This window comes from Taudactylus pleione, unplaced genomic scaffold (assembly GCF_031769625.1).
Source record: "Taudactylus pleione unplaced genomic scaffold, aTauple2 ptg000305l, whole genome shotgun sequence".
NCBI classification, from domain to species: Eukaryota; Metazoa; Chordata; class Amphibia; order Anura; family Myobatrachidae; genus Taudactylus; species Taudactylus pleione.
In genome coordinates this window covers 159,401-183,134 of record NW_028284706.1, presented here as the reverse complement: position 1 = coordinate 183,134, position 23,734 = coordinate 159,401, and the positions used below count along the sequence as shown (strand labels likewise).

At 42.1% G+C, this 23,734-nt stretch overlaps 2 protein-coding genes across 4 annotated transcripts in view; one reads left to right on the top strand and one right to left on the bottom strand.

Moving 5' to 3' along the window:
* Positions 1–10,550, top strand: part of RAB42 (RAB42, member RAS oncogene family) — a 15,582-nt gene extending 5,032 nt beyond the window's left edge. Inside the window, exons 2-3 of the mRNA XM_088442167.1 lie at positions 9,344–9,789; positions 10,469–10,550. Of these exons, the coding sequence (XP_088298293.1) occupies positions 9,344–9,749 (406 nt within the window). The 3' untranslated portion in view covers positions 9,750–9,789; positions 10,469–10,550. The remainder of the gene's footprint in view (positions 1–9,343; positions 9,790–10,468) is intronic.
* TAF12 (TATA-box binding protein associated factor 12) lies at positions 8,468–23,734 on the bottom strand. Of its 3 annotated transcripts, none has more exons than XM_088442166.1 (7): positions 23,623–23,734; positions 22,384–22,465; positions 15,181–15,438; positions 13,453–13,530; positions 13,246–13,360; positions 10,755–10,843; positions 8,468–10,191 (listed from the first exon to the last, which is right to left on the bottom strand). In XM_088442166.1, exons 2-7 carry the CDS (start codon positions 22,450–22,452, stop codon positions 10,156–10,158), a joined length of 645 nt encoding a protein of 214 aa, XP_088298292.1. In that variant the 5' UTR covers positions 22,453–22,465; positions 23,623–23,734; the 3' UTR covers positions 8,468–10,155. The 3 variants fall into 3 exon arrangements, with proteins under 3 accessions (XP_088298292.1, XP_088298290.1, XP_088298291.1); XM_088442164.1 differs by having other exon boundaries at positions 22,384–22,462; positions 23,623–23,714; XM_088442165.1 differs by lacking the exon at positions 22,384–22,465 and having other exon boundaries at positions 23,623–23,727.

Below are 23,734 nucleotides of genomic sequence, written 5' to 3'. Positions count from 1 at the left end.
GACTGAAGTGATATGTCAGGTACAGGCCCCCATACACCTACAGACAGGTTGTGTGATCCTGCGATGGGATCAGAAACACTGATCGAGTAGGGTGCAGCAGAAGGTCAGTGGGACACATGGAGTTGGCTGTCTGAGTGACCTAGAGTATTAGCAACTCCTAAGTGAAACACTTAAAGAGCGTGCCTGTCATCTCCATCTTATACTTTACTACAAGTTGATGCAGCACTGAGCAGTTTATGCTCAGATACTACACCGTCGTTCCCTGCTTCCAGTGTGCATGGATTATTGGGTCTCTGCATGCTCACATTTATATACTGTAGTCTGTACAGGTCCTTTACCTGCTTGTGTATTAGTTATGGGGAAATGTTTTAGATTTGTGATTCCCAAGAGGAAACCCACCATGTCTACTGATATACATTACATCAATGTTTATCTGCCAATGGCTGCCCTTTGATTGTGTAACCCTAGTTCAATGCTGCATTACAATAAGATGAGAGTCTGACCAATGTGAGGATTCTCACAGAGAAAAGGCCAGAGAAGTCTGACAAGCAGTGACAGTTATACAGGGGCACTATTCTCCCTGAGTACCAGCCAGACTAGTTAAGCGAGAAAGACCGTTGATAGCGCCCCATGAATTTAGAAAGCAGTTGCTGAGGGTGGCCCAGGAAATACCTTAGCTGGGAATTTAGGGGTAATAAAAGCTAAAGCCAGGTAAGCCCACAACTTTTATTTGCCTGGCATGGGGGCTGATGTTGCTAAGTCTTGCCATTCCTGTATCACATGTCAAAGAGTGGGGAAGCCTACACATATCCCCACTGATACTTTTGATGGTAATTGAGGAACCCTTCTTGTGAATTACTGTGCATTACTGGGTGGTAGATTATGCAACACAGTGTCCAGAAGCTAAAGCCCTATCCCCCACTAGGCCAGATATGGCAGATTCCCTACCAACCATATTCTCTCAGGCAGGTTTTCCCAGGTAGATGCTTACAGATCAGGGGATCCAGTTCATGTGTAAAATAATGCAGATGCAGCATCTTGTAGCCAGTCCCTATAAACCTCAGACTAATGGTTTGTGTGAACACTTTAATTGGACCGTTAAAACAGATGCTCCAGATGCTTGTGGAGTCCCAAGAATGGGACTGGTAGCAATACCCAGTGCCGTAACTAGGGTTGTGCAAGCAGTGCCACCTCACAAAGCACAGTGCCCACCTGCCCCGCATCTGGCTAGCAGGGTCCCTGAAACGGCACCCTACAACCAGAATCGCTGCTTCAGTGCTACCGCAGCATACACTCCAGGCAGGCAACCTACAGCTCTAACAGCCCCATCACCTTCCCCGAGCATCGTGAGGATACTCTGGCTGGCACAGGACACAAAAAAGATTTATTATGGCCCTGGCAATACCTCCCGCACCATTCATCCATGTTTTTCCCTATTGAGTTCTTGTATAAGAGAATGATACAGGGACTTTTAGATCTGATAAGAGTCCTGGGAAGGGGAGTTAGCTACACCAGAGGACCCAATGATAGAGTATATCTTGAGGTTTAGGGATAAAATCCACATTCTGACAGGGTTGATGCATGGAAATATGGCACCTGCTTAGACAGACCCGCATTGGTACAACTGCAATACTCGTAAGATTATGATGTAGGTTAAAAAGTGTGGATGTTAGTTCCTATGATCCAGAATAAACTCCAGGCTACCAGGGAGCGACCATATCTCCCAGGGAAGTAGCCTTAATTTTCCAGGTGGAGCCTAACATTGCAGCAATATGACTCCACTGTCCAGCACAAGAAGGAAAGTCAACATGGCAGCTCAGATGGTTTATCTTGCCAGGGGGAAGTTGTAAGAGATGAGCTGGGGCAATAACTGGTGGGTTATTTCCCTTTGCCCACTCTTAAGGTGAAAGGAGTGAGGCAAGAGGCCAAGTCCAGTGTAATATTTTACATATAACATAAAAAGTGATTTATAATGTTTAATCTCCTATGAGGTTAATTAGTGCTGGCTTAATAAATCTTTGAGTACAGGCAAGGCAATGATTAAACTTAAAGTATGAATTACTATAAAGGATTTTCTCCCATATTTGCTTTAAAATTCAAATAGGAAACTAGGTTAATTTACTGGAATTTATGTGGATGTTACTTTAATACATACCACCTACCTAAATGTTGTTGCAGACCAAGTTCACCCCTTCATGGCAATGGTATTATTCCCTGATGGCAGTGACCACTTTCAGCAGGATAATGATTCCTGCAACACTACAAAAATTGTTCAGGAATGGTTTGAGGAACATGATAAAAAGTTAAAGGTGTTGACTTAGGCCCTGATTCAGAGCCGGACGCTATTTGCGCTCGTTCGTTCAGAAAAAAGGGGTGGCTATTCAAATTAACCGTTCGCTCTTTGCGGTCTGTTCACGCCTCTATGTCTGAACGAGCGAACAAAACTTGCGGTCATTTTTTGGGAAACTACGCCCCCTGGCCGCTCGCATCCTACGTCATGTCCGCTATTTATTAGATTAATCGAGTACATCGACCAGCGTATGAACTGCTCGCTATTCTTGTGGTTGGTTTTTCCTACCACAATCTTGCGAGCAGTTCTGGCTATAAAATAACCCAGTGACGTGGTCAATGACGCTGCTGTATTAATTATGCACACCCATAAAACGCCCGTTTTGACCTTTAAGCACGCCTGCGTTTTGATCTCCACTCCCCGTTTTCAAGCACCTTCCCCTGTTACCACCCACATACGCCTCCTCATGTCACTCAAAATAGCAGGCATTCGCTATTTAGCGAACAAATGATTTTCGGCCGCACTGACTGGTTCGCTCGTGCGTATTACGATCCGTACGCATGCTCAGTTGTGCAAACATCACTCGGAACGAACGAGCGGCCGCTTACGAGCGGCTCTGAATCAGGTCCTTAGCCTCCAACTTCCCCAGAACTGAATCCGATCAAGCATCTGAGGGATGTGCTGTAATAACAAGTCAGAGCCATGGAGGCCCCACCTGGCAAATACAGGACTCAAAGGATGTGCTATTAACGTCTTGGAGCTAGATACCACAAGACACCTTCAGAAGTCTTGTGGAGTCCATGCCTTGACGGGTCAGAACTGTTTTGGCGACACGAGGAGGACCTACACAATATTAGTATTAGGTAGGTGGTATTATATGGCTGATCGGTATTATATATATACAGTACACACATACACAAGAGATGTGTGCAGACCCCACTGCTTTGGTTTTTGATCTGGATCCATCAAGTGTTTTGATTTTGGATTCGGATAAAAATCAATATAAAAAGCTAAAATATCCCAATTCAAAACCTGAGTTCGATTTTGAAATCCGAATTCCGAACTGGCAACAGAGCCAAACCGTTCTCTCGAACCCCTAAATTCGGGTGTGTCTCCAGATACGCCAATCTGAGAATCGCCGCCCGTGACTTTTACACGTTAACTCAGCACATGTGGTTAAATACCTGAAAGCTGCCACCAGCAAAAGTAACTTTAATGCTTCAGCATAAGGTGAGCTTTTGCTCTCACCTGCATACACACTTAGAGAAATAGGTAACGTGGGCCAAGTTTAGGCCTTGGGTCGTAAAAACAAAGTTCCAGAACTAGAATTAATGTTTTAATTCAAGAATGCCTTCAAAGCTTAGTTACACAAAGTTACAAGATTATAATAATATTAAATAAAAGGTTGCACACAAGTTACTTACAATTTCGAAAATAAAATAAAAGGGAAGAAACAAACCACATTGTTGTCTTAAGAGATTTGGGGGACAGGGCATCCCCTAGTTACTAACTCTGATTCAATCTGTACCACACGATAGCCCCTCAGAAATGAACACTGACCCAGAAGTCGGTTACAGTTTTATGCCTGTTTCTCCAGGCAGCTCTGGGTTACTCCCCTCCCCCTTGGGGTAGTTTAACCCTTCCATTGCTTAGGTGACTGAAATACAGTGTTTCTTGGTCACTTGAGCAGGGGTTAGTTCATTTCATTAAACATTGCTCACTCCATCCTATTTGGAGCGCAGAGATAGGCCTGTGTTCACAGAACTGGACACTTCTTACAGATGGCTAGGGAAAAGATTTGACACCTCGCTGGTCAGTCTGTCTCTCTTTGGCCTGTAAGCCTGACCCCCTGTGGGGTTATAACCAGACTCCACTCTTTGATCCCTGCTTCAAGTGAGGAAACCACAGACATTAACTTATTTTATCAGAGCCTGGTCAAATGGCTGGTGATTTCCAGGGTCATCTATCTTACGTGAAATCTACACGTTGACACAATTATAACTGAAGCAGGAACCTCTCTTCACTCTAGGTTCAAAGGCTCGTCACCCTTCACACACGAGTAACATTACAACCAAGTCAACAAAAGGGCAAGTTACATGTTTATACCAATTACGTATCCTGCGCAGTTATGCCCATGTGGATGCAAAAATCCATCTTTTTGCGACAAGTGTGCAAAACAAAAAACATCCAGTGAGTGTCAGTTCCCTGTCCAAACTTGTTTTGTTAATGATATATGACACAAAAGAAAGGCCAGATGGCTTCAAGTTGACAGTAACTCAAATAACCATGCATTACAATATTTTAATTCAAAAGAACATCTCTGAACACACAACATGTTGTATTTTGACATGGATGGGCTACAGCAAGAGAAGACCACATCATATATCACTTCTGTCAGCTAAGAACAGGAAACAGGCTGTGGTGGGCACATGCTGACCAGATCTGAAGATTGGAGAAAGGTTCCCTGTTCTGATGAATCTCAACTTCTGCTGTGACATGCAGAAGTTAAGAGTCCGAATATGGCATAAACACAAATCCCACAGTTTAGGCTGTTGGAGGTGTAAGTGGGGGGAATGTGTTCTTGGCACATATTAGGCCCCTTAACCTCTTCCCTACTGAGGATTTTCTCAGGTCTGTGCTGAACCCACTTTTTCAATTTGTTTTTATTACACAGTACACACACAAATGACACTTTTTTTTTGTTTTTTCAGAAGACTTTTAATCTTCAAAAATTACTATTAGTATTTTTGTTCCTTCTAAAACATCAATAAACAAGAAATATTTTGTGATTCTTGCTTTGGCCTTAATTCACCTTTCCACAACAGAACTCTAGGTTTTTATAATAAAATCTTCACTTGAAAAGGAGAGACCATTTTTTCTCTAGTTTTCACAGACCACATTAAATGAGGGGACTAAGTTTTTGCCTTTATGGGTTAAGGCAAGTCATGCCTTCCCACCATATGTGGAAAATATACTGGTAATCTTCAAAAAATAGATACCAGGAAGTCACTTAATTTGAAAGAAAGGACACCGGTCAAAAATCTTGATGCCTATGTTTTCTCTGCATTGTAGAAGGTTAATTGCATTAAATTCTATGGACTAGAATCTCTTGTTAAATCAATGCCTCAAAGATTTCTGGCTGTTCTGGGCCAAAGCAGGGACATACACTGTGTGCTAAAACGGTGTGCCTAATAAAGTGTACCAAATTCCATAGTAGGCTTTTAGGCACTGTATAATTATCAGAAAGGGTATTGCAATGTATTCACAACTGAACTTTCTGGGGCATATACAATTGGGCGTGAGGTTTAGCGAGGTAAAAACCTTGCGCCCAATTTAGAAATACCGTGGGTATGCATGCACCCGATACCCACGGTATTCAATTCCAAAAATGTCAGTTCTGAAAACCCTGCGCCGCGTAATTTAAAAAAATTAATAAAAAATCTTCACTTACCTGGCCGGGGGTCTCCAGTGGTCCCAGCGGCCTACCCTCTCTCTTTTTACTGGAGAAGGGGCTGCTGGGAGTCCCAGGGGCTGGTGAGAGAGGCAAGGGCTGCTGGGAGATGTAGTTCTCCCAGCGCCCATTCCGGAGGGACACACAAACACTGCGGGGCCACACTGACAGTGGGACACACACACACTGACATACTCACCGCTGCTGCAGAAGAGCAGGTTCCCGACGCAGGATAAAGAAGACAGTGCTGCAGGAGGTAAGCAATTAAGGACTAATTAAGCTAATTAGATACTTCCAGTTGCTTAATTAGTCCTCAGGGGGGTTTGCGTGAAAAAAAAAACCTCCTGGCGCGTGTTTGAAATACACACCTAATAGAATAGCAAAAAAAAACGCACCTGCAGGAAAAACCTTGCAGGTGCGGGATTTTTGCTAGTCTCAAAGCCTATTGAATATGCCCCTCTTTGTCAAATACTGTAAGTTATATGAACCAAGTGCAGTTAGATCAGATCTAAATATATGTTATAAACAAGAAAAAACAAGGACTTATCAGTTGGCCTGAACTGCATGCTGGTCAAAAGAAGGGAGGTATGTTTTGTATGTTGGACACTATAGCACCCCACTATGCATTGTATACTGTAAATCATGAGGCATAACCTCACTTCCCACAATTTCGTTATTTATTGACGGCACAGCGATCTCCTCTAGTACCCAAGTGTGCTGCCTTGGAGTTCTCCTTGACTCTTCCCTCTCCTTCAAAACACACATTCAGTACCTTTTGCGGTCCTGCCATTTCCATCTAAAAAAAATATTTCCAGCATCAGACCCTCTCTCACCCTGGATGCTACGAAGACCCTCATCCACTCACTGGTCATCTCCAAACTGGACTACTGTAACCTCCTCCTATCTGGCCTCCCTGACTCCCACCTCTCTGTCGCCACTCCAATCTGTCCTCAATGCTGCTGCCCAGCTCATCTTCCTCTTCAAACTTTCTACATCTGCCTCCCCTCCCCTACAAACCCTACACTGCCCCCTCTTCCCCTTCAGAACATAGTTCATTCACACCTGCTCGCTAAGATGCAAGCGCTCGCTGCTGCCGCCAATGGTATGCAGTATGTATGCATTGTGCGCATACCTTAGCGAATGTTCACAATGCGTTCGCTCGTAGCGCATAGACAGCCCAGCAGAGTGAGTGACAAGGGAAGCCGTTTGTAGGTGGTAACAGGGGATGGCCATTAAAAACGGGGAGTGGAGGTGCAAACGCAGGCGTGCCTGAGCATCTCAACAGTGTTTTAGAGGTGTGCATAATTAAAAGACAGCATCATAGTACACGTCACCTGGCTTGTTTTTACACTGAAATGCTTGTGGCAGGGTAGGTCAACCTCAAGTGCTGCGATTGCACCTGATGTACCAATGGCTGTATACACTTCCTGGACATGATGTGCACAAGTGGGCGTCTTAAGACAGGCTGGTGGGTGTCTGCATACACTATGTGATTGCTCTCTAAGAAATACTGGGCGTGCTAATGCATTGCAGTGCGATAGCACTGCCTACACAATTTGCATACACAACGTGCGAGCGGCTCTGAATCAGCTCCATAATTCAAACTTCTCACACTCACTTACAAAGTCCTCACCCAATCCTCTCCCATTTACATCTCTGACCTTATCTCACTATGTACACTTACCCGCACTTCGCTCCACAAATGCATGCCGCCTCTCCTGCCAACTGATTACTTCCTCCCACTTCTATCGCCAAGAATTTGCCTGTGCTGCTCCCCCTCCTCTGGAAATCTCTCCATCAGACTTTCCACTAACCTTCAAATGGGCTCTCAAGACCCACTTCTTCATCAAAGTCTTCTCAGTTCTCATCCTAACCCACTGCATGATCCTTCCCGTCTACCCCATCTGTGTCACACGTCTGTCTGCCCCCCCCCCCCCCTTTAGAATTTAAGCTCACATGAGCAGGGCCCTCTTCCCTCATGTGCTTCTCCTTCCCATACTTATACTATAATTTACTCCCAACTCCCCACAACACCTAACACTTGGTTTCTGACGCCCTGCTGCTTATTTCAGCATTATGACCGCTAATGCAGCAATGTTTATAAACCATGTCCTGCATTGTTTGGTATGGTGTTCTTGTGTGTCCATTTGCTTTTGCACTTTGTAAGGCGCTGCAGACTAGTTGTGGCGCCATATAAAGTATAATAATAATAATGAGGGCTGCATATTTCATACGTTAAATATTCTCAACCAATGTGTTTGGGACAAATTTGTGTTTCACTCTGCTAGACTGGATGTGTCATTTTTCATGAGGATAAAAGTTGTACATAAATACTGAAGTTGTACATATGTTAGACCGACAGACATTTTATCTAGCAGCCAGTCACTCTACAGCACACACAGAGTTATCTCACATTGTATTGGCCCAGATATCTGTGCTTTGCTCCCAGGGAGGAGACATTTCCCCACCCCTTCCCTGTGAAGGAACAGAGGAAATGGCTGTTGGTAGGCTGTGCATACATTGCCCGATGCGCCGACATTTAACTTACAAAATATTGCATCGGACGGGCATGCAGGACAATCCGGCATGCTCGACCGATCGATATTTTACCTTCAGTCGCCCGCACATACAGTACAATCGTCCTGATAATTGTATAGTGTATGCCAAGCATTAATTATAGGATAAATTTAATTGGAAATTAAATAAAAAGTTAAGATTTGGGTTATTATTTCTTGTTTATTTCAGTTTTGTCACAATATTTTGATACAGGTGCATCACAAAAACATGATTCATGATACAGGTATATCACACGAAATAAATTAGGCTGGGAACCACTAGTACACTTATCAGATAGAGTTCTGCATTATAGACCTGTGCTGAATGGGGTTTATATGTGCCAGGACCAGAATGTGAAAGAAGTAATAACTGTATATTTTCATGGATAATTGTGAATGTTGCATTGGGCATTTGGCACTGAGGTCCAGACACTACTCCTGCAGAGTGCCCTGTATATTCCCACTTCTGTGTTTATTTGTAAGTATTATAGCGTGTATGCATGTAATTATGGAAGAATACATTCATGCGTGTTTATAAAGGTGTTCATGCCAATGCTTATGAATTATTGTCAAAAACATAGTTTTTATTGAAAAAAAAGGTCTCTTGGTCTGGATGCGATTTGTAATAGTGCATACAATTAATAAATTCCAGTCTATTAAATAGTGTTGCCTCTTTAAATTCATTGTGACACGAAATGACGTGCTCTGCGCGTGACGTCATAATGACAGAATAGGATCCGTTTGTAGCAGCTGTGAGCTCTCTTGCATTGGAAATAATTGTATTCAGACAGCAGATTTGCATTATACACCATGGCAACAAAAATAAACTAAACCAGAAAGAAGCCAGAAAGAAAAAGCAATGTATTTAATAAGTCACAGTAAGGCATGTAACAAGTCAATAAATTAAAGTGATCTAAAGGAGAAACCCTCTTCAATAAGGTGCCCTGACACTATGATAACAAAGACACACTGATTTGTACTGTATCATTGAGCAGGGATTCCACTTATGTCTATGCACCAATCAATCTTTCCCTCTCTTGTTTCTAGGGCAGTGACACGCTCCTATTACAGGAATGCTGCTTGTGTTATCCTTCTCTTCGATCTCACTGCACATAAATCTTTTGAGCATATACAAAATTGGTATAAGGAAGTAACAGAGCGTACTCAGCCCCAACCTCTACTCTTCTTGCTACTGGGAACAAAAAGTGACATGCAGCAGCGAAGTGTAACTCGGGAGGAGGCACAGAGTTTGGCAGACTCCATAAAGGCTCCATATCTAGAGACTTCTGCACGAACAGGCAGCAATGTTTCTGCAGCACTCTCCCTGCTATGCCGAGAGCTGCTCAGAGCTGCGAGGGAAGAGAACCAGTCGTCATCAGTGGAGCACAGCAGTGGGGGATGCTCAGTAGGGGAGGTGACACAGGAAACGAAGAACATACTATGTACATGTTGAGAATACAAGTGGAGCCTGCAGGAGCCAGTACAGCATTACAGTAAGCACACAACTATTATGCATAGTTAGCTAACGCGGCTTTCCAACTTTTCTCCTGACACACAACAGTGTTATATCTGTGATAAATCCACAGAAAGATCCAGCAGAAGCGTTCATTACATTGATAATCTTTAATCAAACGAGTCTCTTTCTTTCATATATACAAAAGATAAAGACAGTTTAACACGTTCCCTGTTGAGAGGGTTCTGTAATGCAGGACTAATAAAACCAAGTCCACATTACTAGATGCGTGGCTTCTGCCCCAACAAATAGGCTCTTCTCTGAAGAGGTGGCGTCTGCACTAGTTTCCTGCAGAAGGAAGGAGTCCAAATAGGAGTGCCGAGCACGGATATACCAGTCAGGAAGATCACTTCTTCTGGGTTTTCTTAATTAAAGCCATTCTCTGCGGAAGACAGAAGCATAGTATGCAAATATGGATTCAGTTATTGTTAAGGAGGTGACACAAGGGGTTAAATTGCAACAGGAAAGGTGACCCTCATCATTTGAAAGTAGTAACCTTTATATATAGATAATTCTTCTTATATTTTCCTTATATATGCTTTGTAATGTATAGATAGAAAGTACACTAATGTTTTCCTTTACAAGAGGAGTCACTGGATTGAATATAAAAACCTGATGTGACATATGTTCCTATAATTAACATTTATGTCCTTCAACAGGATGATGTCCCATCTCAAGACTGAAGGACGGGTACTTTTACTGTTCTTTTATAGTAATCTATCAATGGATGGAATTATCTGGCTTCCATATACACCTACAATCTTTCCTTTGGATATATTAGAACAGAACAGTTCATCCTGGTACACTAGCATAACTTTTAATATACATTTTTGGGTTTCTTGAACATGTAAGACCTGCGGCATGCACTTTTGGTGTTCTAGTGTTAAAACTGGTTAGAAATAGGTATGGCCAGATATTGTAAGGAGTCAGTGACGATCTTGTTACCTGTTTGTGTGCCTCAGTTGTACACGCCTTCTTATACGGCCTGATCTCTTCTGATCCAAATCCAGGAATCCACATATTCCATTGTCGCTCTGAGATGGGAGGAGAAACGTTAAACTAATTTCTGACACATTTATAAAATTTACCCCTAAATCAATAGTTCCGCCACACTGCGCCTAGCAAACTTTAAAGATTAAACTCTTGTTTACCAAGAAACCTCTACCTTATGTTACTAATCGCACAGCTTCAGAGAGGACTCGGAGACATAACACACAGCTAATGCAGTGACTGATGCTGATGTCTGTGACAACAGTTACATTTCAGTTTGGCAGCTCTGACTCCTGGATTTTTCTCTAATGCTACAGTGCTACTGCCCATGTAAGAAAAGTAATCCGATTGGCAACGAGAACATATTTGATGTGGTGTACTAAACCGTGCATAAGAAATTTACCACGTAGCATATCTTGCATGTGTTTTTTGTTTTTTTTTGTTACGTTTTTGTTAGAAATTACATTCCAATAAAAATAAAAAATACAAGTGTGGTCATATTATGTGGGGAATAAAGCAACTCCCACGGTAGAAAATATTTCTTAATGTACAGAAGTACAAGAAAAAAAAAAGTGCTTTTGTTAAATGTTGCTTTAGAAAACTTTCTTAAAATTTAATTGTGTGTCTATTTACAACATGTATACATTTATATTTGAGATCACAGTTTAGTACTTTGTGTTTATTCTGGTTTCTACAAGTATTCACAGTAGCCAAATGCATACATTCTTCATGGAACAGGCCATATTGCAGACTGGATTCCACTTTCCCACATACTTATGCTGGATTAATTGCTTTATCAACTCAGCAAGCTCCAACTTTCACCATCTTAACCTCCTGCGGTGTGACTGGGTTTATACCAATGGCTGACAGATATTTCTGACTGTCTTATGCTGGGCATGCAGTATACAATTATCTGTCAGATATCTGTCCAATCTGGCTGGTTGGAATGAAAATATGGTAATGTAAGGGAGAAAATGACAATCGAACATTTGTTCACAAACACTAGTAAACAGACAAAAATGGATGTTCAGCCAAATTGGTTAAATAAAACAAATGTAACCAATTTGATCAATCATTTTTGTCTGTTTTCCAGGGTTTAAAACCATATAATCATTTGTCATTTGCTCCCATACACTACCAGATTTTCACTCCAAACAGCCAGATTGGACAGATATCTGACAGATAATTGTATAGTGTATGCCCAAGCATTACTATTTGAGACCAGTTGGAATTCCACCATCCTCCATTATATATTCAATTGCTCTTCATGATGCATTATGAGGTTTTAATTGAAGCAATATTTATATGTTTTTTACTTTGTAATAAATGATATGCCTTTTTCATTTATCTGGCCAGCAAGTTTGACTTCATTGTGAATACATTTATTATATTCCATCACTCAGCCACACCCCTTAACCCAGGGGTTCTCAACCACGTCCTCAAGGCACACTAACAGTCCAGGATTTAATGATAGCCATACTTGAGCACAGGTGACTTAATTAGTACCTCAGTTATTTTGATTTCACCTTCTGTGCTCAGACATGGATAGCACTAAAACCAGGACTGTTAATGTGCCTTGAGGACCGAGGTTGGGAATCACTATCTTAACCATTCGCGCTGTGTTCTAAACTATTCCTTGTATTTGTATATTTCGCATTTCCCAGAATTTACAGTATAGGAGTAGCGCTGGGACAATTTGCTCTGCTGCGTAGCGTATTTGGGATAAGATTGTGAATAACACCAAATTCCACCAATGCCAATTGCAAATCGTCATGGGCAAGTATGGAATGATACAAAAGTTTTAAAAAATGTAATCACCTCCATACTACACTCATTCATTACTTTTTTTTAACAAAGATCTCTTCAAAATAAAAAATATATATATATATATTTTTCAAAATAAAATTTTATCTATACAGGTACGACAGTCATACATTATATTTAATCTCTTTAATAGGTATTTCTTAACATGTGGGAAAGTGTCTATGTACACCAGCCTTTCTGTGAGAACAATTAAAGAAACAAAAATGCTGGGAACCACTAGAGTCTATGATGTCTAACTACAGAAAACAGTGGTTTAATCTGAAAAAGATAAAAGGGATTAATTCAACACTAAATAGTTTCCTGGGAAGTAAATGGGGGGACATGTATATTGCTAGATTGAATAAACGTCCCTTCCTCTACTGATGTGTGTATTAGGCTGCCATTTCAAATATTTTCTTTTAATTGCATGGGAGCTTTTACAGTTATTTACCAATGCTCTAATATGTTTTTAATCAACCTGAATATTGTGTTTACTAGTCTACTAGCTGTGGATTGTGTTTCTTTTGTAAAAATTTCTAACATCAGAGTTAATCAAAAGATATTTGATTTCTTTGGATTTGGTAAATGCAAATTCATAAAATAAAAACAATTAGAGCTGTTAGGCAAAGTAAGGATCACATACCTAGATGGAGCTGAACATCCTTCACTTCCAGCGTGTTTGATTTGCGATGTCTTGCTAGCTGGCAGGCTGCAGAGACCACGCTCTCAATGAAATCATCTGCTATTTGCAGGAGCATCTACAAGGAAAGAATTCATAAAACACTAAATTGATAAAAACTAAATATAAAACAAACTGGAACTTGTTCCTGTTATGTAGATTTCTGCTAACCTCTTCCACATCTTCATCCAGCTGTTCGTTTGGGTCCACTTCTCTGACCAAATCGTGAAGCTTCTTCTTGGTTAGAACCTGTCAAGCGGAAACACAAATAATTTGGATATATCCCTTAACTTTAGGTAAATCTTCGTAGCCAAGACGGTAGAACCTATCTTAGTGTTTCTCTTGCGTACATTTCACGGATCTTCTCAAAGGAGCACAGGTTCATATATTAGATTGTAGAGAGGTTAATTATTAAACATGTACTCTTCTGAGAAGATCCATTAAATATACATCACTGGAAAGACCTGGACACAACATTATCCTCCAGTAAATGTTTCTTCCAACTTGTTTTACATTCTAACACTTACAATGAATCTGCATATGTTCACATATATTAAATGGCGATTTTTGCAAAGTAGCTTCTTGTAGATAAATTACAATAATGGAAATAAGATATTTGTGGAAATAGGATTTTTAAAATGGAATTAAATTATCAGTATTATGAGGTTTTATTCAATTTTAGTTGTACCGTATATACTCGAGTATAAGCCGAGTTTTTCAGCACATTTTTTGTGCTGAAAAAGTACCCCCTCGGCTTATACTCGAGTAAAGTGTAGCGCTGACCGGACGGAGTTCGGTCAGCGCTACACAGCACAAACACACAGCCGTCGGAGCTGGCAGCTGTGTGTTTGCTGTAATCAGCAGCCGCTGAGAGTCTGTCAGACTCTCAGTGGCTGCTGCTGCTCCCACTGCGGGAGCCATCTTCCGGCTCCCGCAGTGGGTAATGGGAGAGACGTCATGAGTAATGACGTCTCTCCCATGCAAAGCGGCCGGAGGAGCTGTTAGCGGCGGGACCAGGAGCGGGAGTTTCAGGTAAGTGATTTTTTTTTTTATTATTCTTATTACGTCTCTCTCTACTGGGGGGGGGGGGGACTACTGGGGGCGATTACTACAGGGGGCACTAAAAGGGGGGGATTACCACTGGGGGAACTACCAGGGGGGGATTACTACAGGGGGCACTACCAGGGGGGGATTACTACAGGGGGCACTAAAAGGGGGGATTACCACTGGGGGTACTACAGGGGGGGATTACTACAGGGGGCACTAAAGGGGGGGATTACCACTGGGGGTACTACCAGGGGGGGATTACTACAGGGGGCACTAAAAGGGGGGATTACCACTGGGGGTACTACCAGGGGAGGATTACTACTGGGGGCACTAAAAGGGGGGGATTACCACTGGGGGGCGCTACCAGGAGGGATTACTACTGGGGGCACAACCAGGGGGAATTACTACTGGGGGCACTACCAGCTGCTGCCATTTCCTACCCTAGGCTTATACTCGAGTCAATAAGTTTTCCCAGTTATTTGTGGTAAAAGTAGGTCGACTTATACTCGAGTATATACGGTAATTAGATTCACTTCTAGAAGTATCTTCAAAGTCTGAATAATTAAAAAATATTTAAAATGCATGTTTTTGAAGAACAAAGGGGTTATACAAGATTTCCCCTAGCCCGAAGGTTTCCAAACGCAGTCCTCAAGGCTCCCCAACAGATGAGGTTTTAGAGAAATCCATGGTTGAGCATAAATGACTTAATTAGTACCTCAGTCAATTTGATTTAACCACCTGCGCTCAACAATGGATATCTCTAAAATATGAACTGTTGGGAAGCCTTGAGGACCGCGTTTGGGAACCTCTGCCCTAGCCCATAAAGTACCCTTAAGCTTGCGGCACCCTCACCTGGTTAGCATCTGGGCTTGCACGACCTCCTCCTGACGCGGCCCCAGACACTTTGTTACTTGCAGTACTGTTAGCCATGGTTTGCTCCTGTTTTACTGGGGTTGAGGTAGACATGGAGGTGGAAGAGGAGAAGCTGGACAGGTTGATGAGCGTGGATGCACCAAATTGGTTCATAATCTGGAGTGCTTTCCCCCGTAGCTCACCCAATCGGGATACGTCGGACCGCTGCTTCGGAGTGTGGGGCCCAGGCCCAAGAAGCTGTGGCAGATATAAAAATGATTGTGGCAACCATTCTTACTCAGAGAAGAGCAACTTTCTTGGAATGAATAAATCTTGTTAAGTTAGTACCCCAACTAGAAAAAAAATTATATTAACTTGTGATTATTTTAATATCCCTATATTGTACACAATTTAGTAATCACAATGCAGATTTTATTTTATGACGCTTTGTTTTACCAGCACTCATTGGCTACTCCGCAATGATGTTAAGCATTATCATTTAAAAGAAGGCCATCACATCTGGGTTGAACGTATTTGGATGGGAATTATGTAGTTTCCAACTTATTAGAAGTCTGGATATGAATTCGGCAGAACACCAGAAACCCATACTCTTTCACACAAACCGAACAGTAAAGCTGGGTACACAGCATACAAAGGACTGACGCAGCTATGCAATGTAGCGATACATCGCGCGCACTGTACACACTGCACAATCCTGCGTAAGCCAGCATGATGTATTGTTACATGCTGCATGTAGCTGCGTGCACCCTACACACTGCACAATCCTGCGTACGCCAGCATGATGCATCATTACATGCTGCATGTATCGTCCCAATTGACATGCAGAACAGCAGATTGGACGATGCATGAACGACTGATCTGGCATACACACTATACGATGTGTACGACATAGTTCTGATCTGCGTTGTGACAACATATCGTATAATACATTGTATAGTGTGTACCCAGATTTAGAATAAAGAGACCATGTGTGTCATACTGACACTACTCCACACCACTCATCTAACTAACCACTTGCTAATTAATGGTCACAAACAAACTGGTCTCCAATGCAAATGACATACTGTGTAAATTATTTGCATAGACCTCAGTGCATTTTGGTCTTCAAAAACAATGGGTGTAACTGATGTAACAGTCTGTAATTGAGACACAATGTAAAATAAAATTAAGTTACTTGAAAGTGATTTTCTGGGGGAAAGGTCTATTTTAGAAATTCTCAGCAGAGTTAACAAAACCTGGTGTTCTCCTGTTTACTTCTTCGATATTACATCAAGGAGCCAATTCAATTAGCCATGTGTTGACCGAAAATTACTTAACTCAGTTAAAAACCTGCTGCCATGACTTTTTACTATGCAAATTAGAAATTTGAAACTATACAGGTCTCAATAGAAGTTAACACTGATTTGAGTTTGTAGCTCTAGACTGTGTGAAAAGTATGGAAAAAAATCCTTATTTTAAAATGTTGGGACATAGGGCCTGATTCAGACGCGCTCGCAAGCGGGTCGATGGTGCCCTAGTGCGAATGCGCACGACGGAGGGAGCTCCGTCGTGCGCATGCGCGAGACCCGAATAGCGACGGCTAAGATGGTCTTGACCATCGTGACCATCTTTTTGGACGCTCGCATAAGCTGTGGAGGCCGCTCCAATTTTAGGTAGGAGGGCCCTGATTCAGAGCGAGCGCTCTTGTCAGAGCGTCCGGCTCTGAAACAGGCCCATAGTGCAGTACTCCAGGGACACCCTATCCCAATGAATATTAATGTATTTAGAGGTTTTTACTATAAACATATGGCCAAAAAGACACATTTTCAAATTATTTTTTCTAAAAAGCAGAAAAATGTGTTATATGATATAGGATATGTATATTGAGGTGTTTTGATGAAAAGGAGTTTATGAACTTGCAGATGAGAGTTGCAAGTGTTTTATGGTTTCAAACTTGTATATACACATTTAAATATCACTGTAGAGACTCTATTGTGCCAAAAAAATACTGCAAACACTTGTGTTTGCTGAAATACATTTGCTAGCTATCCTTTTTCCATAATTTTTAAAAGTTGGAAAAATTACCATTTTACACCATTTAACTGACTCCAATACTTTGCTTATGGCCTTCTACACTGACCTGCTTCATTTGCCATTTTGTGGGGTTTCAGCAAAATTAATGTGCTACATCTGCAACTTGCCATTTCTAATTGAATTGTGTTGGCTTCATGAAATTATCCCCCAAAATGCATGTGATGTTTATCCACAGCTAATTGAAGTGGCCTACAAATGTGTATGGTATGGCAGATTTAGCCATACAGCAAACATTTTACTGCTTTAATGATAGAGCCAGATCTCTGCTCTGTGTGATAGTTTTAGATTTAATTGTAATATACAAGAAAACATAAGCAAAAGTAGGGGGGAAAGTACTAACATAAAAGGTTACTTCTCAATAGGACAACCCTATTAATTTAGACCAGGGGTTCCCAACCACGGTCCTCAAGGCACACTAATAGTCCAGGTTTTAAGGATAGCCATACTTAAGCACAGGCAACTTAATTAGTACCTCAGTTATTTTGATTAAACCATCTGTGCTTTAGCATGGATATCACCAAAACCAGGACTGTTAGTGTGCCTTGAGGACCGAGGTTGGGAATCACTGATTTAGACCAAACTTTAACTAGTTTCCAGTCTTGTGACACCATGGGCCAAATGTAATAGGGTGTCTGTTTTGGTAAATTGCCAGTTTTGTGCTAAACTCGCAATTTTTCATCACTCTCCAATGTAATAGGGTGTCAGTTCAATAGAACTCGCATTTTTTCAGTTACTAAAAATCCTCGTGACCAAACTTGCACCTAGATGTTTTCCCATTGAAAACAATCAACTCGCCCAATGTAATAGGGTGTCTGATTTAGACTCGCAAAAAAAAGATAACCAAAAGTCCCCAAATAATAGACCTGCTTCAGGATAGCGAGTATATCCTGAGCAGGTCAGATTAACACAGAAACATGCACATATCCATGAGATACGTGCATGTTACTGCGTGTACTTATGCAAAACTTTTTCTTTTTTTTTAAATGCCATGCAGCAACCCCCCCAAAAGCATAACCAGCCTCGGGCTTTATAAAGCCTGTCCTTGGTTCTAAAAATACAGGGGACAAAATGCGTAGGGGTGCCCTGTATATTAAAAATCAGCACAGGGCTTTGCTGAGCCGGCCATGGTTGTGGAAAAATAGGGGATAAAATTACTAGGGGTCCCCTGTAAATTCCATAACCAGAACCGGACTCACTCTAGCAGGGAGGTAATGCCACAGCCAGGGAAAACCTCTCACCGGTTTTCCCAGCCAAAGCTTTACCCTTGACCACTAATTGAGGTGAACCTTCTGGTTACATCAGTAGATACAACGTCACGGTTCACACCATAGACTTTAATGGAGATTTCTTCCCATTGAAGTCTATGGGGAGACAGGCTGACAGCACACAGCTAACCAGCGTGCAGCTCCGACAGAGAGACCACCGCTGATTGGCTGGCGGCTCCTACAATGACTGGGCACACGTGTGCTCCAGTCATTCGCGCGGAGTAAAGGTATGTGTACACACATACCTTTTTCTCAGTACGGCTTTGTTTCAGGAATTTTCGGTTTGTTATTTTAACCCCACGGATGCCTACTTGGAACAAAGAGGACGTGAACTACACATAGGAGAGGTGAGTATGGATTTTTTTTTTTTTTTTTATAGGTACCCCTATGGATTACTACGGATACTGGGTGAGTATGTGTGAGTGTGCAGGTATGTTATAATAAACTTTTACATTCACGGTGTGTGCTGTGTTTATTTACATATTTCTTTGGCTGTGGAACTACTGTTACCAGCGGGCCCGTAATGCCCCGCATGTTGGTATTTGTGGTTCTCCAAATACCAGCATGCAGGGAAGGCTTGCTGTGACGTGTAGTACCACAACTAAAGACAATATTTAAACCACTATTTTACACTACACTAAAACACTATCAACCCGGGACCTGCCGCCCTGGGGTGCCGGGGATAGCCCCTGGCTTTCAGTCTAGGCCTGGGGTACTCCCCAGGGATCCCCGTCCTGGGCTGACTAGCGGTCAGGGGGTAATGCTTTGGCCGAGGAAACCGGTGAAAGGTTTTCCCTGGCTGTGGCATTACCCCCCACTAGAAAGAGTCTGGAGCTGGTTATGGAATTTACAGGGGACCTCTACTCGTTTTGCCCCGTTTTTCCACAGCCAGGGCCGGTTCAGCAAAGCCCTTTGCTGGCTCTTAATATACAAGGGACCCCTACGTATTTTGTACCCTGTATTTTTAGAACCAGGACAGGCTTTATAAACCCTGGGGCTGGTGAGGCTTTTGGGAGGGGGGTGTACGTAATTTAAAAAAAAAAAAAAACAGACACAGAAGCCATCATGGATCTCACTGATCTGTGATGGCTTCTCTATAACTTGCGCCTTTCTACTGCTACTCACATTAAAAGGTGTCAGTTTACATAGTCCTTAAACTCGCAAATGGAGTAGCCTCGAGCTGAAAAGTTCGCAGGCTATTGAATTTGCGAGTCACAGCACAAACCCGTACCTTTAAAAAATGCGAGAAGGTGCGAGTTTTTATTGTTACTAAAACCCTATTACATTTGGTCCCATATATGTGGTTGCTTATAAAATAGTATATCTAGCTGTATTAGAGAGAAACAAAATAAGATTGTATATATCATCCCATTTTTTAACCAGGTGTGGCCAAGGCATCATAAGAGACTCCAATTGGTCTCTCATAATTACAGCATCTTAAGTGTAAACTGGATCTAATAGCAACTGGCAAGCCAGCTACTATTACATTTGCTGTCCCTGAATCTACTTGAATCAGGCTGACTTGAATCAAGCCTCTGCTGCCTTTTCCTAGCATATATACAACTAAGGGGCTGTATAATGACATCACAGGATTCCCCAGTGCTGTACACTCTGCATACGTAGTATACAGAATTCACTTTGTACCAAGCCTATGACTCCCCCAGGCTGTAACAGTGTGTCCCCAGTAATGTGGCACAATTGTAAGGAGCTCTGCCACTTATGTACAAATATTAGGTAATGTGGACACTGCGGAATGACTGTTAATAAACTATTCATAGGTAAGGCATTGTTCAACTTGCCCAAATACTATTTTTGAAGATACTCCTAATTCTGTCATATTGATGTATGAAGCCCTATAACACCTGTAGTGACCTACATTAATAGTAATGCATCTAGTAGTACATGTTGAAGTGGATTTTTAAAGAGTTTGTCCATTCTATGAAATCTATGCAACCCCTTTGCCTAGATATTAGCTGGACTTTTTTTTTTACTGACCACAAGCAGCTTCCTCTGCACTCAATAAAAAAATAATCATGCTCCAAGCTCAGAGTTATAAGCTACATTTAATGGAAGAGGTCAAAGATTTGCATCCAGTATGTTCTTAACATCAAGGCAGCAGCGATTACTGCTCTTAAGAACAGAAGCAGCTGGCCAATAACTGAGCTTTTTGGGGAATGAGATTCTAAAGCACATTGTAGTTTTTCTTAAAACGTCTAAAACATATATGCAGAAAGAAAATAAAAATGGAACAATCAAAGGGCTCGATTCAATTCAACGAGAATTGAATAGCGCTGGGAATGAGCTCCCTGAGCTATTCAATTCAGCCCGACTAAGTGTTTCTTCTCGCACCCCTCCTGGGATGCAAGCAGAAATCCGACAAAACTTCTGGCACAATGCTGTTTTCTACCCTTAGTGCCGCAGAAACAGCATCGCACCGGGCAGTCTAGTCAGAGAATGCAGATTGTCGCTACTAAATACCATGTTTAGGGCGCGAGAACGGCCATTCTCCGACATAACAGCGCACTGAATTGAATAGCTCCGGAAGCTTCTTCCTGGTATTATTCAATTTGCATTGAATTTAATTGAGCCCAAAGAACGCAAAAATGGTCTATGGGGGAATTCAATTCTCACCGTGGAGATGTAGCCTGTGTAAAGTGCCCACAGCTATTCAATTGACAGCATCTCGCCCAGCACCAGGCGATGTACCTTACTGTGACTAATGCCCGGGGCTCAGGAGGTATGGGTTTACAGCACAAGCAATTGAACAGCTCCAATCACTTAACCTGAGAGCTACATCCCCGCGATGAGAACTGAATTCCCCCCTATGTGAATTCCAGGCTATGCATCTGCTACTTTAAAAGGTAATGTCCTGCTCTGTGATTACTTTTAGACTACAGTGTACATATCATGCAGGTTATAAAATGTACACTAAATATTACAACCTTAGCAATATCCTCATCTCAGTTTATATGTATTAACTGCAAACCACATTTCAGAAACATGGTTAGAAAGTAAACCTGTGCTCTAAGCATTTGAACTGTGACCGTAGGTTAACCTATGAGCTGAAGACACTGAAACCAGGACAATAAGCGACCCTCGAGCTGTTGTTGTACTACACATCCCAGCATGCCTTGCATGGTTAAATAGCAAAACTGTGGCAGGGCATGCTGGGATGCAACAGCTGGGGGGCCGTTTATTTCCCACCCCTTCAGAGCATGCTGCTGCCAGTTCATGCAATGTCCACACTGCTTCATACCTACCCAGATGATGGCTAACTTCATGCACTCATCAAATGTGAACTTGTTACCTGTACAGAGCTGTACACAGTAAATGTAAGATATGATTACCTTTGTGTTGCCTGTTCACTAATCTGCTCAATATGGAGTTATGTGCAGGTGCATACTCTTTGTTAAATGTAAAGGTTCAAATTTACAAATAAAAGTCCTTGCAAAATGCACTATATAAGAGAAAGGTATCTATTCTGTTTCCCCATTAAGAACATAAGTAACAGGCAAACCCCTATTCTTATGGTCAGTTTTGATGTTAATGCACACAGTTTAATAGAAAATTATTTTGTACTTAACATTAATTGTATAATCACACTTACAGCACAATTTTAACTGAAGTCTAATCTTCAAACTAAACTATTCTATTCATAGTTTACCTCACAGTATTAGCTCCTAGCATGCTGCACTATTGCAGATACTCAGCATAATTATATAGTGAAGCATGTTCATTTTAGTATACACACATTATTGCATTGAGGAAGGTTAATAAGGCTGTACAGCATAGAGATACTACGTATCACTATACAGTGGCTCATGCTCACACCCTTCTTACTTACAGCCAGCTGAGTATCTAGCTCTGTAATGACATCGCACACGGCGGTGGGACCGCTGAGCACACACGTCATGGTCACCGGCCTTCTGCGGACAACAACAGCATAAGTTTTGTAAAAAAAAAAAAAGTGTGTGAGTGTGCAAGATAGATATACAACAAAACATACTGGGCAACATCTATAGAGAGAGGAAAATTCATGTTGGAGCAAAACTTAAATCCCACAAAACAAATTAGCATACAATATAGTGAAAACAAGAACTTAACATCTTTAGAAGTATTCAACACATTTTTTTAACAAATGTTACATAAAGGCAATTAAAGAATATGTGCCAAATGTAACAGGGTGAGAGTTTATCTTCAAAATGGGAAAACATCTGGATGAGAGTTTAAATTGTGAGCTTTTTTGGTCTAGAAACAGGCGAGATTCCATGCTCTCAGATCCTATTACATTGGCCCAGTTTAAAAAGTGTCAGTTTTTTCTGCTAAACTCTCACCGATACATTTGGCCCTGTATAACTATATGTATATACAAACACTAATTTGTATCAACCTATCCAAGCCCCTTCCCCTTTCTCATGTGTCAGCTCCTGTGCAAAATAAACAAAAAAGAGTAAAACAGCCAGGAGAGACTATTAGTGTGCAGTCATTATGTTATCAGTATAAATGCCATGCACGTCTCATTTCTAGCAATCAGGGAAGTCTAAAAATGTGTCTAAAAATTAAAAAAAAAAGTAGATATATGATGAGTTTTTTTTTTCTTTCCTTTACAAATGTTGCCCAGTATTCCGCAGCCCCTGCACCTAGGGGGACAGCCTGACCTCCCCTAAATTCCTATATACAACATCGAGACCTCTTGTAGCCTCTGTACACCTGTGTAACAGTGACTCCAATAACAAAGACAACAGCGACAGGAACTTGCTTCTGTGTCCTCACTGTTTGTTACTTGTGTGTTATAGGACTATACACATCCGGGCACAGAGAGCAGTAACACAGGCAGCCAGCCGGCCGCCCTGTGCCTACAAGCCAGCACGGTGCGTGTTACCGCCGCCAGGGGCAGCGCCTCCCAGGAACGGAACCCCACACATGCGAACCCGCTGCATGTCACACACGGGATCCCGGGCAGCGGGTAACTGCTCTATGAGGCAGCGCTCCGTTGCAGAGAGGGGCGGCCCGGGTGTGGCGGGCACAAGGTGACGTGGCGGCAGCGCTGGTCACTCACACTCGCAGGACGCAGCGCTCTCACCTACTACTCCCGTACTCTCCGTTCTCTCTCACACGCACCGGAAATACGTCACACACATGCGCAGTCACCGCGGCTCGCAAGCCCCTTGTTTCCTGTATTTCTCCGGACACCT

Coding starts and splice junctions, on each gene's coding strand:
- TAF12 (XM_088442166.1), bottom strand. CDS start 22,452: ATGACGTGTGTGCTCAGCGGTCCCACCGCCGTGTGCGATGTCATTACA. Junction 13,531..15,180: donor CAAGCCCAGATGCTAACCAG/GTGAGGGTGCCG, acceptor TCCGCTTGACAG/GTTCTAACCAAGAAGAAGCT. Junction 13,361..13,452: donor TGGATGAAGATGTGGAAGAG/GTTAGCAGAAAT, acceptor CTTTCCTTGTAG/ATGCTCCTGCAAATAGCAGA.